General features: G+C 37.4%; 1 protein-coding gene across 3 annotated transcripts in view; it reads right to left on the reverse strand.

Moving 5' to 3' along the window:
* The window catches only part of CLEC16A (C-type lectin domain containing 16A), a 61,828-nt gene that overhangs the window by 26,232 nt on the left and 21,924 nt on the right, over positions 1 to 13,672 (reverse strand). For all 3 annotated transcript variants that reach the window (XM_082292070.1, XM_082292072.1, XM_082292071.1), the window contains exons 11-18: positions 13,216 to 13,345; positions 9,033 to 9,133; positions 8,159 to 8,281; positions 6,669 to 6,778; positions 6,160 to 6,204; positions 4,856 to 4,906; positions 4,023 to 4,151; positions 360 to 480 (exon numbers count right to left, since the gene is read on the reverse strand). In XM_082292070.1, coding sequence (XP_082148196.1) covers positions 360 to 480; positions 4,023 to 4,151; positions 4,856 to 4,906; positions 6,160 to 6,204; positions 6,669 to 6,778; positions 8,159 to 8,281; positions 9,033 to 9,133; positions 13,216 to 13,345 — 810 coding nt within the window. The remainder of the gene's footprint in view (positions 1 to 359; positions 481 to 4,022; positions 4,152 to 4,855; positions 4,907 to 6,159; positions 6,205 to 6,668; positions 6,779 to 8,158; positions 8,282 to 9,032; positions 9,134 to 13,215; positions 13,346 to 13,672) is intronic.

Genomic DNA, 13,672 nt, shown 5'->3' on the forward strand with positions numbered 1-13,672 from the left:
ATTAGTTACATCAACAATATCTCCAAAGTGATAATTAAAAAAGGCACACAAATGTAACTTTTCGGGTCACGCTTTGCCCATTGCAAAGTCTCCTCCCAAGGTATGGCACCTATGCAACGATGTGGATCCTACATGCTTTATGCCAAAACACTGATATTCTCCTGTCTCTCCTGTTTGGGCAACGAGAGACACAAACTGGAAAACACATTTTTATGCTACAGTACACAGTAGAACTTCAACACTACTTTGTACTACTTCAGGTAGTTTAAGTAAGAATAGCAGTAATGAGCAGTTTAGGAGGAAAAAAAGTCAGTAATTTTTTCATGTCAGACTATTTAGGAAATTGAGGGGCTACTTACTCAAATCAAGAACATCATCTGCCTTTATAAGATCTCCCTCCCTTGTGAGCGGTAACTGAGTTTCCGGCTCACCTTGCAAGTGCAGTGACAGTGAACGGAGCATAAAGAAAACTCTGATTGCCTTGAGAAATTAGAGAAAAGAATATTAAAATATTTTTACACCCAATACTACATATTTTAACAGAATATTACAAACATATACTGGCTTTTACAACCCCCAACTTTGCTGTCCTACAGTACATCTTTTTAATACATTTTAAATTGAAATTAAGATTTTAATACATTTTAAATTGAAAAAGTAGAATGTAATTTCCAACTTAATTAAAAGACATATGAAAGAAGCTGAAACATGCTATTTATTTTCAATGAAGCAGAAGCAGCAGAACTTTTGTCTCACTGGCACACTTACACCAATTGTGACTGACAGGGAAACTATAACAGGAGCTGTAATCAAAAACAACAATCTCGGAATTTTTTTCTTTAATCATTATTTTAAGACATTGTATTTACAATACTTCTATACTACAGACACCTACACAACCAACCTTCAGAGACACTCACATTTTGAACTTAAAACAGTAATAACTTTTCTGGACAAGCCTAGCTAAGATGTCTACAAGTTAAGAGAGAAACAGTGGGCATTTCTGCATTTTAATTTGCTGTCCTCATCAAAACTAGCCACATGTAATGTAACTTTCTTGGAGCACTTAATTTATATTCTCAGAAGGTCTTCATCAGGGTAAAGCATTCTGAAAGCTGCAACAGTCCCAAGAAACTTTCAACAGCTGCTCTGTGAAATGAATATGCTAGTTTTGATTTACAGATTCATGACATATGGTATGCAAAGACCCAAAGTGTCAAAGAACAATTATTTTATTAGCCACATTTTAAAAGGTACCATTTATAATCCTCCTTCCCTACAAGAACTGTATTCTCAGTATAGCAATTGAAAAATCATTTTTTATTACTTCCGGTGTTCTGCTTTTTTAAGAGTTTCCTACACAGTAATTCTGTGGCATACTGTAAATTAACTGCTCCCTTACAGTAAAAGCATTGAATTCATGAACAGCTGCAGTGCCCAGAAACTCCCAGATTGCAGGAAGTATTAGGAAAAACAAATCTAAAGTGCTTTAAGGGAAAACCCTTCACCCCTCTATTTTTAAAGTCAACAGAACAGTGGCTCCTATGAAACAGAACTGTGAGTGCTTGGCCAGGTCTCTACTGGCAGCGCTTCCAGAAACTTCTGGCAGAGCAGGGATGAGGAAAGGGAAGCCATGTATCAGGTTCTTCCATGAAATAACCCCAAAGCAATGACTTTGGTAGACTTCTGAAATCTAACAGGGCAATATGATTATGTGGAGCAAAGGATGTTAATGGTATCTAACAAAAATATGATAATAATACTACTTAATTCATAAGAACAGAGTCACCTTAGAATGGGAGATGATCTCTCCCATTTAAGCAGACTGCATTCTAATGTATTGTGGATTTACTGAAATTATTTAGGATTACTATAAAGCATGCTTCAAAAAGAATTCACAGTATTTAGTTTAAAATTTGCCAAATTCAATCAAGAATAGGAAAGTCTAGTAACCCAAAAGTTAAACCCAACAAGGTTTTGTTTTGGTTTTTTTTTTAATTTGGAGGGCCACCACCAGTCAGCCCTCACTTATCTTCCCCCTCAAACCTCTTTGTCCTAGGCTGCATTAATTTTTATCACATTCATTTCCTATAAAACGAATGGCACCCATCTCTGAACATGTCATCACATTTAGTGCACAACAAAGTACAGGAGTAGAAGATAAAATTAAAACATTAGCCTTTGCAAAAAAAAAAAAAACAAAAAAACCACCAAGAACATCAGATGAAATGGGAATCATGCTGTGCTTCCTACAACACTGACAGCCCTCAGTTTGTTACCAGTATCAATATATTGTGCCTCACGCAGATCTCAACAAAACAACATAAAAGTTCCATTGATTGTTTTTGGCTGACTTTTGCCTTTTTTGAAACAAATACTGATTTCTACCTACGGTAAAGAATTATGCATTATGATGCTGACCTCCTCATTAATATACGTGTTCCATTTGCAAAGAAACAGCAATTTGCAGGGAAACCTACCACTCTCTTATTACAGTCCCACGAAGAAGTGTTCTTAGTACTTCAAAAACTTCTCACAAAGTGAGATTTTTGAGAACTCTTCCTAAAATCATTAAGAGGAGACGAGCTGCCACTTAGAGGGACTTTCTATAACAAGGAAGTAAGATCCTAACGGTTAAGAACTCACAATATAATCAAAGTAAGGGACAACTTCACTTGCTAGTGAAATAAAACTTGAGAACTTTTTTGAATCATGTCAGAGCATGCTCAGAATTGAATCTTCTACCATTTGAAACCATCAGCAGAACCTCAGCAGGTTAAGTGGCAGCGGCAATGTCACAAGAAACACCTGAGTTCAGCATTTTGTTGTGACAATTCAACTGGGGTGAGGCAGTCTGGCTGGAAGGAAGCAGCACACGAACTGAGGAGATACCAAAACTTGATTGCAATGTGACTGGGGAAGGAGGACCAACAAAGAATCATTCTGGGAATTCCTGATGCTGACGGAGACCCGTTCATCACAAAGTATCTACAGAAATATCTGTACTGATTCTTTTTATTTCCACCAACAGAAGTTAAGCTATTCCTTATTTAGCACATGAAAATCTTGGAATGGTTATTTCCCACTAATGTGCATTTCTAAGTATTCTTCTGTTAAATGCCTCAAACAGAATTCCAGGAAGCCTTTCTGCTTTCTAAGAATAATACTTTTCAAAATAATTCACTGTATTCTATCAAACAACTTGCTGTGATAACAAAAGCTGTGTGGCTTATAGTAAGTAATGAAAACAAATACTTTCAGAAGATTCCTGGAAATATATATTTTTTTTCAAGAGTACTTGAATATACTCACATAATACACTTACATAAATGCAAAGAAACTCAGAGAACAGCACTTTCCAAATAATAATTTTGTGCAGTAACATATCTCTTACACTTACTGACACTGCAAGGCTTCCAGGACACACCCAGATAAGGGCCAAGAACAGATTAACCAAGAATGGAAATAAAGATGTTGTTGCTCAGGTCAGTATCACCTCTACAGACTGTGTCAGTCACAGAAATAGATATTTTGCTGGTTTTCTACTCTTCTCAAATCTCTATCACAAATTACCTTGGCAAGATGAACTATGAAGTAAAAATAAAATTTCTGCCATGTCTAGAAACACGAGCAATACAAAGCCAGTCAGTCTTCCATGGAGATTCTTACTATAGGAATATAATTGAGAGATAGACTGAGGTAGTAGATCACAGAAGTAGTTGATGATATATTGAGCGTCATCAAAATGTCTTTGTATGTAGCTCCCTGCATGGTCTGAAAAATTAAAACCCCAGTGCAATAACATCTTGCATTGACTAGACACAAGAAATCAGAGAAAAAAATTTCTCCTCTGGGGCAGGTAATTATTTTACACTCTACACAGATCTGTCTTCACCAAGCTTTTACGATTTTATGGATGAAGCTTCCAATCAGTTTGCAAAGAAAAATATTTGTATTCCTAGAATTGCTCAAAGCTTTTGGCATCATTTTGTCATGAACAAACGTAAGAAAAATAGTCTTACTCTTCGAGTTCTTTCCACATCTCCACAAGGCAATCTTTTCACAAAATCAATACCAGTCAGTGGTGTGCCTGTTGGGGGTAGCAAGATCGAGGCATCCATCATCAAGTACTCGACATTCATAGGTTTCATCTATAAAAATATTTTAACACTGGTTACTAAACAGAACAATAAGCATTTGCCTCTTTAATTTCAAATACAACTCATTGTTGCATATTCTAAAATTCTGAGAATTTTCAGTGCCATGTCTTACTCAAGGTGCTTACATGCAATCTCATTTGTTACATGCAATCTCTCATTGCTCCCAGACTGCCACAGTTTCCATACTGATAATACACAGGAAAAACTCCAGAAAATGACAGAAGAAAAGATATTTCCCAAATACTAAAAACCAATTCCGCCAGGTTTGACTTTAAGTTTTGACTTGAATTTGTGATTACTTCAATCACAAGAAAGTTTCTCATAACTTTTTCTCTCCAAGAAAGAACTTTCTCAAAACTGAGAACTTGCTGGGCTTCAGACAGATATAGGAAGATTTTCTTACTGTTTAGGGAAAAAAAATAAATCCAGTCTCCCATTTAGTAGGCTAAAGTAAATTTTGTATACTCAATTTTACAAAGTAATGAAAGTTTATTTAATAAAGAGCTGTGAACTTTCACATAGATGATTTATTTAAAGTATAGACAGCTTCTCAGAGACAAAACCACCACCCACATTTTGTTATCCTACTCCCAGCAATGAAGACCCCAGTGGCCTCAGCAGCTATCAGTACTTCTCCTTGTTCCTGTGCTGCATCTGGGTTTGAGGTTTGGCAGGGCAGAAGGGCTCTCACTTACTGTCATACTCCGGTATTCATCTTCAAACATATCCAGAAAGATTTCTTCTCCCTTCCAAAAGAAAGAATACAGACATCCCATGAACCCTTGCTGTTTGGGGCTTTGTTAGGTTTGGTTCTTGTAGTGTGTCTGTGAGGGGAGCCCAGGCCTGCACGGCACTGCTGAGCCCTTCAGCAACACTGATGGCACCTCTGGGAAAACACATTTGGGAAAGGGAGAGACATTCCTCCACAACCCCTGGAGGAGCATGGTGGAGCAGGTACCCACACTGCAGCAGGCAGATGTGTTCTGAAGGAGCTGCAGTCTGCAGGACCCACACTGAAGCAACTGTTTTCCTGAAGGACTGCAGCCCATGGAGGAAGAGATCCACACTGGGGCAGGGGAAAGGGTGAGGAGGGAGAAGTGTCAGAGAGAAGCTGTTGTGGACTGACACTAAATCCCTACTTCATATTGCCCCTGCACCACTCACAAGGGGAGAAGGTTGAAGAGCCAGGAATGAAGCTGAGCCTGGGAAAAGGGAGAGGTGGGGGACAGCAGTGTTTTAATTTGTCTTTGTTTCTCACTATCTAAATTTATTTTTCTTGGCAGTAAGTTCATCTCTGTGAAATTGAGTCTATTTTGCCCATGACTGTAATTGGCAAGTAACCTCCCTGTTCTTTATCTTGAGATATTCTATTCTCCCTCCATCCTGTTGAGGAAGGGCAGTGAGAGAGCAGCTGAGTGGACCTCTAGCAGCCAGCTAGGGTCAACCTACCACAAGTTACTTATTTTTTGTAAGCCACATTGAGCAAACATCCTTCAAGAGAATTCCAAGAAAAACAGGAAGGTATTTCAGACACTTGAAATCTGTCATGGATTTACTGCTCCTTATCTAGAAGTTATTGCCTAGGGCTAAAAAATTAATTTCTTTCATTGTTTACAACACACACACACACAAAAGTAAAAAGCTGCAAAGGTTTCCAATAAGGAAAAAAGATTAAGTAAAACTTTAGATCATCATTTCAGATATGACACAAACAAAAAGTAATGTTAAAACCAAATATATTCCATATTAGTGTCAATGATAAACCTGATCTCCAGTATAAACCCTGTGAGTCTTTCAACAGCCCTTTGTGACATACATCAGGGTGGTATGAGAAGGGCAGAAAGGAGAGAAATTCTCCAACAAAACACTTCCTTCCATCTCACAAATTTGGAGTTCCCATCTTAAAAACAGTGCTGCTTTGGGCACTACATAAAGACTGGGCTGCAGACACTCCCCATTACGTAAAAGACCTTTTTCTTACAGCATTTTGCATATATACCTTATAGAAACGACGGAGGAGATGAACACTTTCCTCCCTTGCACCCTAGGAAAGAGAAAATGCATTTCAGGGAATACATACACCATTTATTAGCTACATCAAACAACCCACCCAAAAACTCAGACAGAAGAAACTGTCTAATAATATCCTGATTCATGGCCTTAATCCCAGAATTTGATAGCATACAGTTCTTGCACCTACAAAAACACAGCTTATGTGAGCTTATTAGTTTCAAAAGCACTTTTCTTTACATTAATGAGATGGATGACATACAATTTCAGAGAAACAAAAAACTGCTTGAGAAGCTACAAGTTAAAATATCAGAGCTGAGAACAGGACATAGGTTATTACGTTCACAGAACAGAGCTACCAAAGCAAAGATGTTCTAGAAGCTCAAATTTCACATCGAGGCTTACTACAACCAGAAATGAAACAAATTTATTCAACTATTATTACAAGACTCAGACACCAGTAATGCAGTGACTGGCAGTTTGAAAGAAAGTACTCACCTCAAGACAATGAAGGTGAACACTTTTTATGATCCTGCCATTTTTAGAAAACACAAGCTGCTTCAGCAATAGGCAGCCAAGTTCTAAAGTTGCCAAACGAATTTTTCCATCTATGAAAAGAAAATTTCAATATACAAAATAGCAGCAGTTTAGTTATAGCTCTTCTCATCATCCCATGTTCTTAAATGCTTCTACTCTTCCCGCAACTGTCCAACTTTGTTCCTCTGTCACACCCCCTATCTGACAAGGATGAGTGCTGATGCTGCCTTACAATGCTGATGGCTATCAAGAAAAAGAATTGGAAGAGTAATTTAAAGCAGAAGAAAATTTAAAGCAGAACCATTCAATAAGAAGGCAGAGATTAATACTACTGAAAAATAAGCCCAAATATTGTATTTTGATGCCTTTATCAATCTGCAGCATGGGTTGAACTACACTAAAATTACAAAAGGATCCCAAACTTTTGGGGTGGATGAAGTTACAAGGTGAAAGGAAGCTTTGTGTATAGCACACTAACAAGGCACAGCTTTTCCCTGAAGAGAGAAAAGGAGATGTTCTACACAGCATGCAGAAAGTTTAATAACCTGCATTTCCACCCTTCCCCAGCACTTCCCTCCCCAGACATGCCTTTACTTAAATAAATACATGTCCTCATTTGCACTCCCTCCTGCTGCTGTAGGTACAAATTCTTCATATATAAATGTGTTTTTCATCTCTGACACATCAGCACAAATTAGTATGCTATAGATCAGTTTTGCAAGTCAAACAAACAGACTTTTATTCTATAGACAATCAAAAATTTGATAGTGTGTTGGTTTCTGGGGAAAAGCAGATCTACCCATTTAAAGTTTTAAGGGGGGAAGTGCAAGGAGAAGACGTGTGGCTTGAACAAAAATCGTATTTTCATGGAATAGGTCATGGAACAGTGTAACCCTCATTTCACAGAAAAAATGGAAGAAAAAACCTCACATTTACTGCAAAACACTTCAGAACTGAAAATACAATCTGAGTTAAAAAAAAAAAAAAGTATGGGAAAATTTCCTACCACCTAGAGGTGATAGCCAAAGGACTGCTATGAGGAAAGGACACCGTAGTTTTCAAGACTATTTCTCCAAATAATTCTCCACAAGAATTATTTCTACAAGCAAAGGTATGACAGCTCATATCTTCAGGATGAAATCCATTAAGGTGAAACCACTCAAAAATCTCAGTTTTTGTTTATTCACAAGTGCAGAAAGTAGGAATTAAGACAACAGATCCTTGTATAGTTCTGAGTATAAAAACAGCTACTCAGCACAAATGCAAAATTTCTGGTTCCTCACCAACCAAGGAAAAGCCAATAGTTGTCTTTTACAAACCACATCTATATACTGCTCATCAAAGAGCATGCTGAATGCCACCTTCCCCTCAAAGACAAGAGGCTAAGTAGCTTTTTTCCATCTTCAAAAATTTCAGCTTGGAAGCAAAAACAAACCCTGGAAAAGCAATACCTGGTTGTGCAGCATAATTCATTACCCTGATGAGCCTTTCTGCAAGGACATGATTATATGAATTTCTCTCTTCAGCATGTTGAGCTGGAAGTTGAATTCTCTCCAGCTTGACTGAGTCAAGTCCTTTCAGGGGGGTGAAGGAAAAAAAGCAAATTAGAAAACAGGAGTGTGCTCCGAGGTAAGCACTTAATAGATCAAGCAGTTTTCTCAAAAGAGAACAATTAGCAATAGGAAACCAGGCAAGTTAGCTTTGACTTTGTATTACAAGGAAAAGGAGGAACAACAAAGACCAAACACATTGATGAATCCCTGAAAATTCTCAGCCTTAAATGGGGCCTACTGGGTGAAGACACTCAAATCCCAAAGTGGTTGGTGAAATGCAAACTATTTTGCTGCTTCTGAAATTCTCACATTATTTGTTTGCACCTAAATCAAATCAAAGTCAAGCCATGCATCTGGAGAGCATAATGGCTAAAGCAGAGAAGATCAAAGTCTGATTTTAAACCTGAATTTAAATAACTTTGGTAGTTAAGTAATCTGTTCATATATGTTTAAAAGAAATGGGAATTTTATTTTGTAGTAGCCCAATTCAGTACCCTCCCCAACACAAATAAAATTTTCACTGACTCGTTATATAAGGAAACTAATCCCATCTTTAACACATTCCTCTAAAATACCGAAGTTATTTCTCAGAAAAGACTGGCTTGCTGTGAGATGTCTTAGAACAATACAGGGTTATGGATTGCTAGGGATCTCCATGTCCTGTTCTAAAGAACAGCAACAAATAACCCCATAAACCAGAAGATGACTTTATTGAAGTTTACAGTTTCTTCCAACCCTGGCGTTGCAGTTAACTCTACATAACAGCACTTACCTTTGTTGTGTGACATTGCATATAGAAGACAGAGCACAAAGAGGGCATAGTAATCATCTTCAGGACAGTCCAGTGCATTATAGACCATATCAAGAAAAGGCCTGTGAAAAGGAGTAATTTAGAAACAGTTACCAAAAAATCTATAGAAAAATGGCTAACTATCTTATTACAGATGTAGCTAATGGAGGCAAATTTACAGTAATGCACATTTTCAGGCATTGTAACAAAAGAGTTCTGTTACAGAGTTTCTGTTGCAGAGTACTCAGATTACAGCCATGTTTTGTATTTACATTCTGACAATAATTCTGATGTTTTAAGAGGATTTATTATATAATATTTACCCAAGAACTGATTATTCAAACATTTACTGGGTTAGTTGTAGCCTATTTAGTAAGTATGCAGAAGCATTGCAGAGCTTCTTTTAAGTGTACACATAAGTAAATTAAAGGAGCTGCTAACACTGTTGTATAAAACAGACTGCAGAGTTGAAAAGTTCTTACTATTACAAGTAAGCTTTTTTACCAGAAGTTTGGAGGAAGCTAGGTTGTTCTAAAGCAACAATTGTAACGGTATAATAACAGTTATAGGAAAGAAAAATGAACTAGGAGGGAATATTTGAAAAGAAAAAAAAAAGGTTTGGATTGCAGATGAGCTTTGTATTCCTGAGTTTAAGCATGTGTGACCTATGACACACATACAGCAAGTTACAAACAGTGCTAAGCTCACCTTTTCTTTACCTGTACCCTGGACAGTCAACAAAAGTCAGTGTAATCCAGAAGGCATTTGGACAGATCAGATATGGCTGAGGTTCAGCTGATACTAGCACAGGCCTAATGGCAAGGCAGTTTGGCTTCTGGTCTTAAGCTGGCTTGCATCCAGTCAGTTGTACAGGTTCAGAACACAAGTGAAAACTAAATATATTTTCACAACTGGCCCAGACAAACAAATGATATGTCAGGGAAGTGCCACAGTCATCAGAAGATGACAGTGTGGAAGCCTGAGTGAAAAGAGTTTATTCCTGTCTTTTAAACTATGCTTTAACAGTGAAAGGAAAAAAAATCCTTATATTATCTAAATTACATTCAAAGAAAATGCATTAAAATAACATCAAAGTCACAGAACCAAACACACTTTGCTGTGCAGGCCCAGCAGACAAGAAGCAGGCACTACTAAGTCACTGCTGTGGTTCCTGGGGGTCAGAAGGGCTGTCAGAGACCAGAACACAGCACACTTCAATACCCACTCCAGACCGGTGGCGCCCTCATGGTCACACTGAGTGTGTCCCAGGAAAGCCACGGCGCCCAAGGCATAACAATGCCCTTGAACTTCCCGGCAGCTCCAGACACATTTCAGCAGCACGTTCTCTCTTACTGAAACAAGGCAGTGACCAGAATCCCAGCCCACGCTGTTCCCTGCTCAGCTCATGCCACAGCAGCACATCCTGTGCATTTCTGAGCCTGGATTACACAGCTCCTCTACCAGAAATGCCACCGGCAGCGATCCCGCTTTGCCCAAGTTCAACACTGCTCAAAGTGCTTCAGTCAAATTGCCCACATACTGTAGATCTCAAAAGAACGTAACTACTCAAGGAAAAGAACCTAAATAATTAGCGATGCTGAAAACAAGCCAAGAGGGCCTTCAGGCTTCCTAATCATTAAACAAGCCCTACAAGCCCCATGTCACCCTCAGATAGGGGGCTTTTCACACCACAAAGTGAGTTCAGCTTCAAGGTCTAAAGAACAAAGAGTACCAAGACAATAAAATACTTAAACGCAAGATAACATTAGATTTGTTTTCAGACCAACAGCAGACAGTAAACAACCTAAAACCGTACCTATAACATAAAAGTACTATTTAATATAATTTCATCAAAGCCAGTGTTTTACCAGCTCAAAGCTGCTGAGGTATCAGTAGTTGTTCCATTAACACCAATATTACACAGTATTAAATGACTTCTGTAATGTCTAATGCATTTTTCATTATTTTCCCCCACATACTAATTAGATTAATGAAATTATGAAACTTGAAAAAAATTATTACAGCAGCGAGAGATATCATTTTCATTCCAAATGCTTCTTCACAGCATCTATCCGCATTATCTCAGTCACAGTAACATGAGGCTAAAACAACTGAGAATCCCCCTCACCAATGGTCCTCATTTAGACTAAACACACAACAGACCCAGAAAAACTTCAGCTAAGAAAACAGCAACAGAAGCCACAAGATAGCATGAAGATTTGACATGCTTTGGAAAAACGCTTTGCTGTACAGCATTTCATAAAATGAAGCTAATTTAAAACATGTCTTTAAGCTTAAACTTTCCAGTAGTGAGGCCCATCAAAATAAAATTACACCTAAAATACTTAAGCTTTCTCTTTTGTTTTTCACAGTAGGAAAAGGGCTAAGGGAAATTAAAAGCTTGACTTAGCTTTTACAGCTGCAGATTTTTAACTGCCATCTGTGCTGTTTTCCATTTATTTTTCAACAACTATTGGACTGTTCTAAAAAAACCCCCACTTTTCATAGTAAAGGCTACATGGTAAGTATTTTCAAATGTATTTCTTAACTCTGTAAGCATTTGCTTCCTTTACTAGTCTTTTACTAAGGGCTTGATAGAAAAAGCAGATCAAATGCCATACAAGCGTTCTTCTAATTATTTATTCTTGTGGAGTTTGCTGACAACTGAAGACTGCAACACACTAGGAACCACTGTCACCATAACCATTAATGATTATTCCAGGTATGGAAGCTTCAGTTCCAGCATAGCATGGAGATTGCTGCATTTTCCACTCCCACATGGTACCTTATCCACAAGGCTCAGTAATTCCAACCAGTGTAGAAGAGAAACTATACACACTCGAACAAGTCTCTTCAGAAATTTAGCTACTGTTTCAAACACTACATTTGGCATACAAATTAACACAATCTTAAACTATACCAGCTAATTCACTGATATTAAAAAAAAAAAAAAAAAAATCACATACAATACAAAGGTCAGAATTGCCCTGTACAAGGTATATTTTAAAACTATTTCTAGCTCTGGACATTCTTTGATGTTGTTTATTTTCAGAAAAGATGCAGAATGCTGTGAGACCACATCATGAGATCAAGAGTCCTGAGCTGCAGACATTTGCCAAATGCACTGGCAGCTCACTTCTAAGCATTCTGCACTTTTCAAGCCCCGAGCATCCCAGTCACTTTAGTATTCCATGCACTCGCTGCCAATTTCTTTCTAAAAGCCATTTGGCACATATTTTAGTCAAATTATCAATAATCTAGAACAACGTGTTTTAAAGCCGGTTCAAGTCAAGGTTCAATTTCACTTTTACAATGAAATTAAGTGTTATCTTTATTAATGAATGTAATCTAAACTACAAAGCTATAATGGAGACAGAATGAAATTCTGGGAATACCAGGCAGCATTTCCCAAGTTTAAAAATAAATTTTAAATCCTATCAAACATGTGCATTTTCCCAATGGACACATTTGCAATTACTTTTGTGTCAGGCACATTTGGTTTCTTAGCATTCTATTAACAGGAATGCAGGATCCTTTGTGAGAAAGTCTCTTAGGAGTACTTAATATATCCAAGTTTAAATTTTGAAGTCAAGGCAATTTCTGCTCCCAGAAACACTTATAAACTGTACTTCCACTAGAAGTTTTTGATAACCCTAAAACATACTAATGGAACCTAGAAACAGTAAAAAGGTCACAAGGGTTTGTCTATAACTACTGCTACTAAAATTATGCCAACTTCAGCCCTGAACTGAGGAAATTTCCTTGTTTTTTCCTTATAGGTGCATACAAAATGGACAAATGCAACCATAAATACAATTAAAAAACTTATTCTGGCTTAATGCAGAGGTTTAGAAAATTACAGAGTGGAAACATTGATATTCTAGTTTATGTGTTAATATTCTGTAATTTACTTTAACCAACTTAGTGCATCACAATTGCCATAAAGGAAAGCACAAACTACAAAGGAACAGGATCATTTCCAAAACTTGATCAGTAGAGAGGCTACACCTCACTTTTGTATTAATTCACTCACTTGTGATCCAGAAGAACCCCTGCAATTTTAACTTTAAGCAGATTTGAAACATCCCTTTAAGAAAAGCAAAAGATTTAAGGGGAGAGTAGGTAAGGAAGCAATTTGGCAAAATCTTTTACAGTTCCTTTATACCTGTTCCAGTTTGTTATCTCACTCCCAGAAGCAGCTGCACTCTTTTCTTCATCTGTTGTATTCTGTTCTGTCACAGCAGAGATAGACAGCTCTGACAGCTTACATCTCTCCATGATTACCATCTCTATTTCTAAAAAAAACCCAAAACATACCACCAAAATTTGTATTTTTAATAAAGTTATCACAAGCTCTTTTGCATTTTGTTTGGCATTAAAAGCATCTCATGCATTTCTATATAAAAGAGGTATAACCATTACCTCAGAAAGGTTAATGAACAGATGTAGGCAAATTTTCTTCCCAGTAAAGAACTTGGCTTACATTTCTTTCAAGGAATGTAACACTATAAGAAATGTATACATATATATAAAATACGTAAAGAAAATATACATAGCATTTTGGCAAATAAACCACAGTAAGCTCCCTTCCCACGCAAACCACAGGAAGAAAAGCCATAGAA

This window comes from Coloeus monedula, assembly GCF_965178545.1.
Source record: "Coloeus monedula genome assembly, chromosome: 16".
Taxonomy (NCBI): Eukaryota; Metazoa; Chordata; class Aves; order Passeriformes; family Corvidae; genus Coloeus; species Coloeus monedula.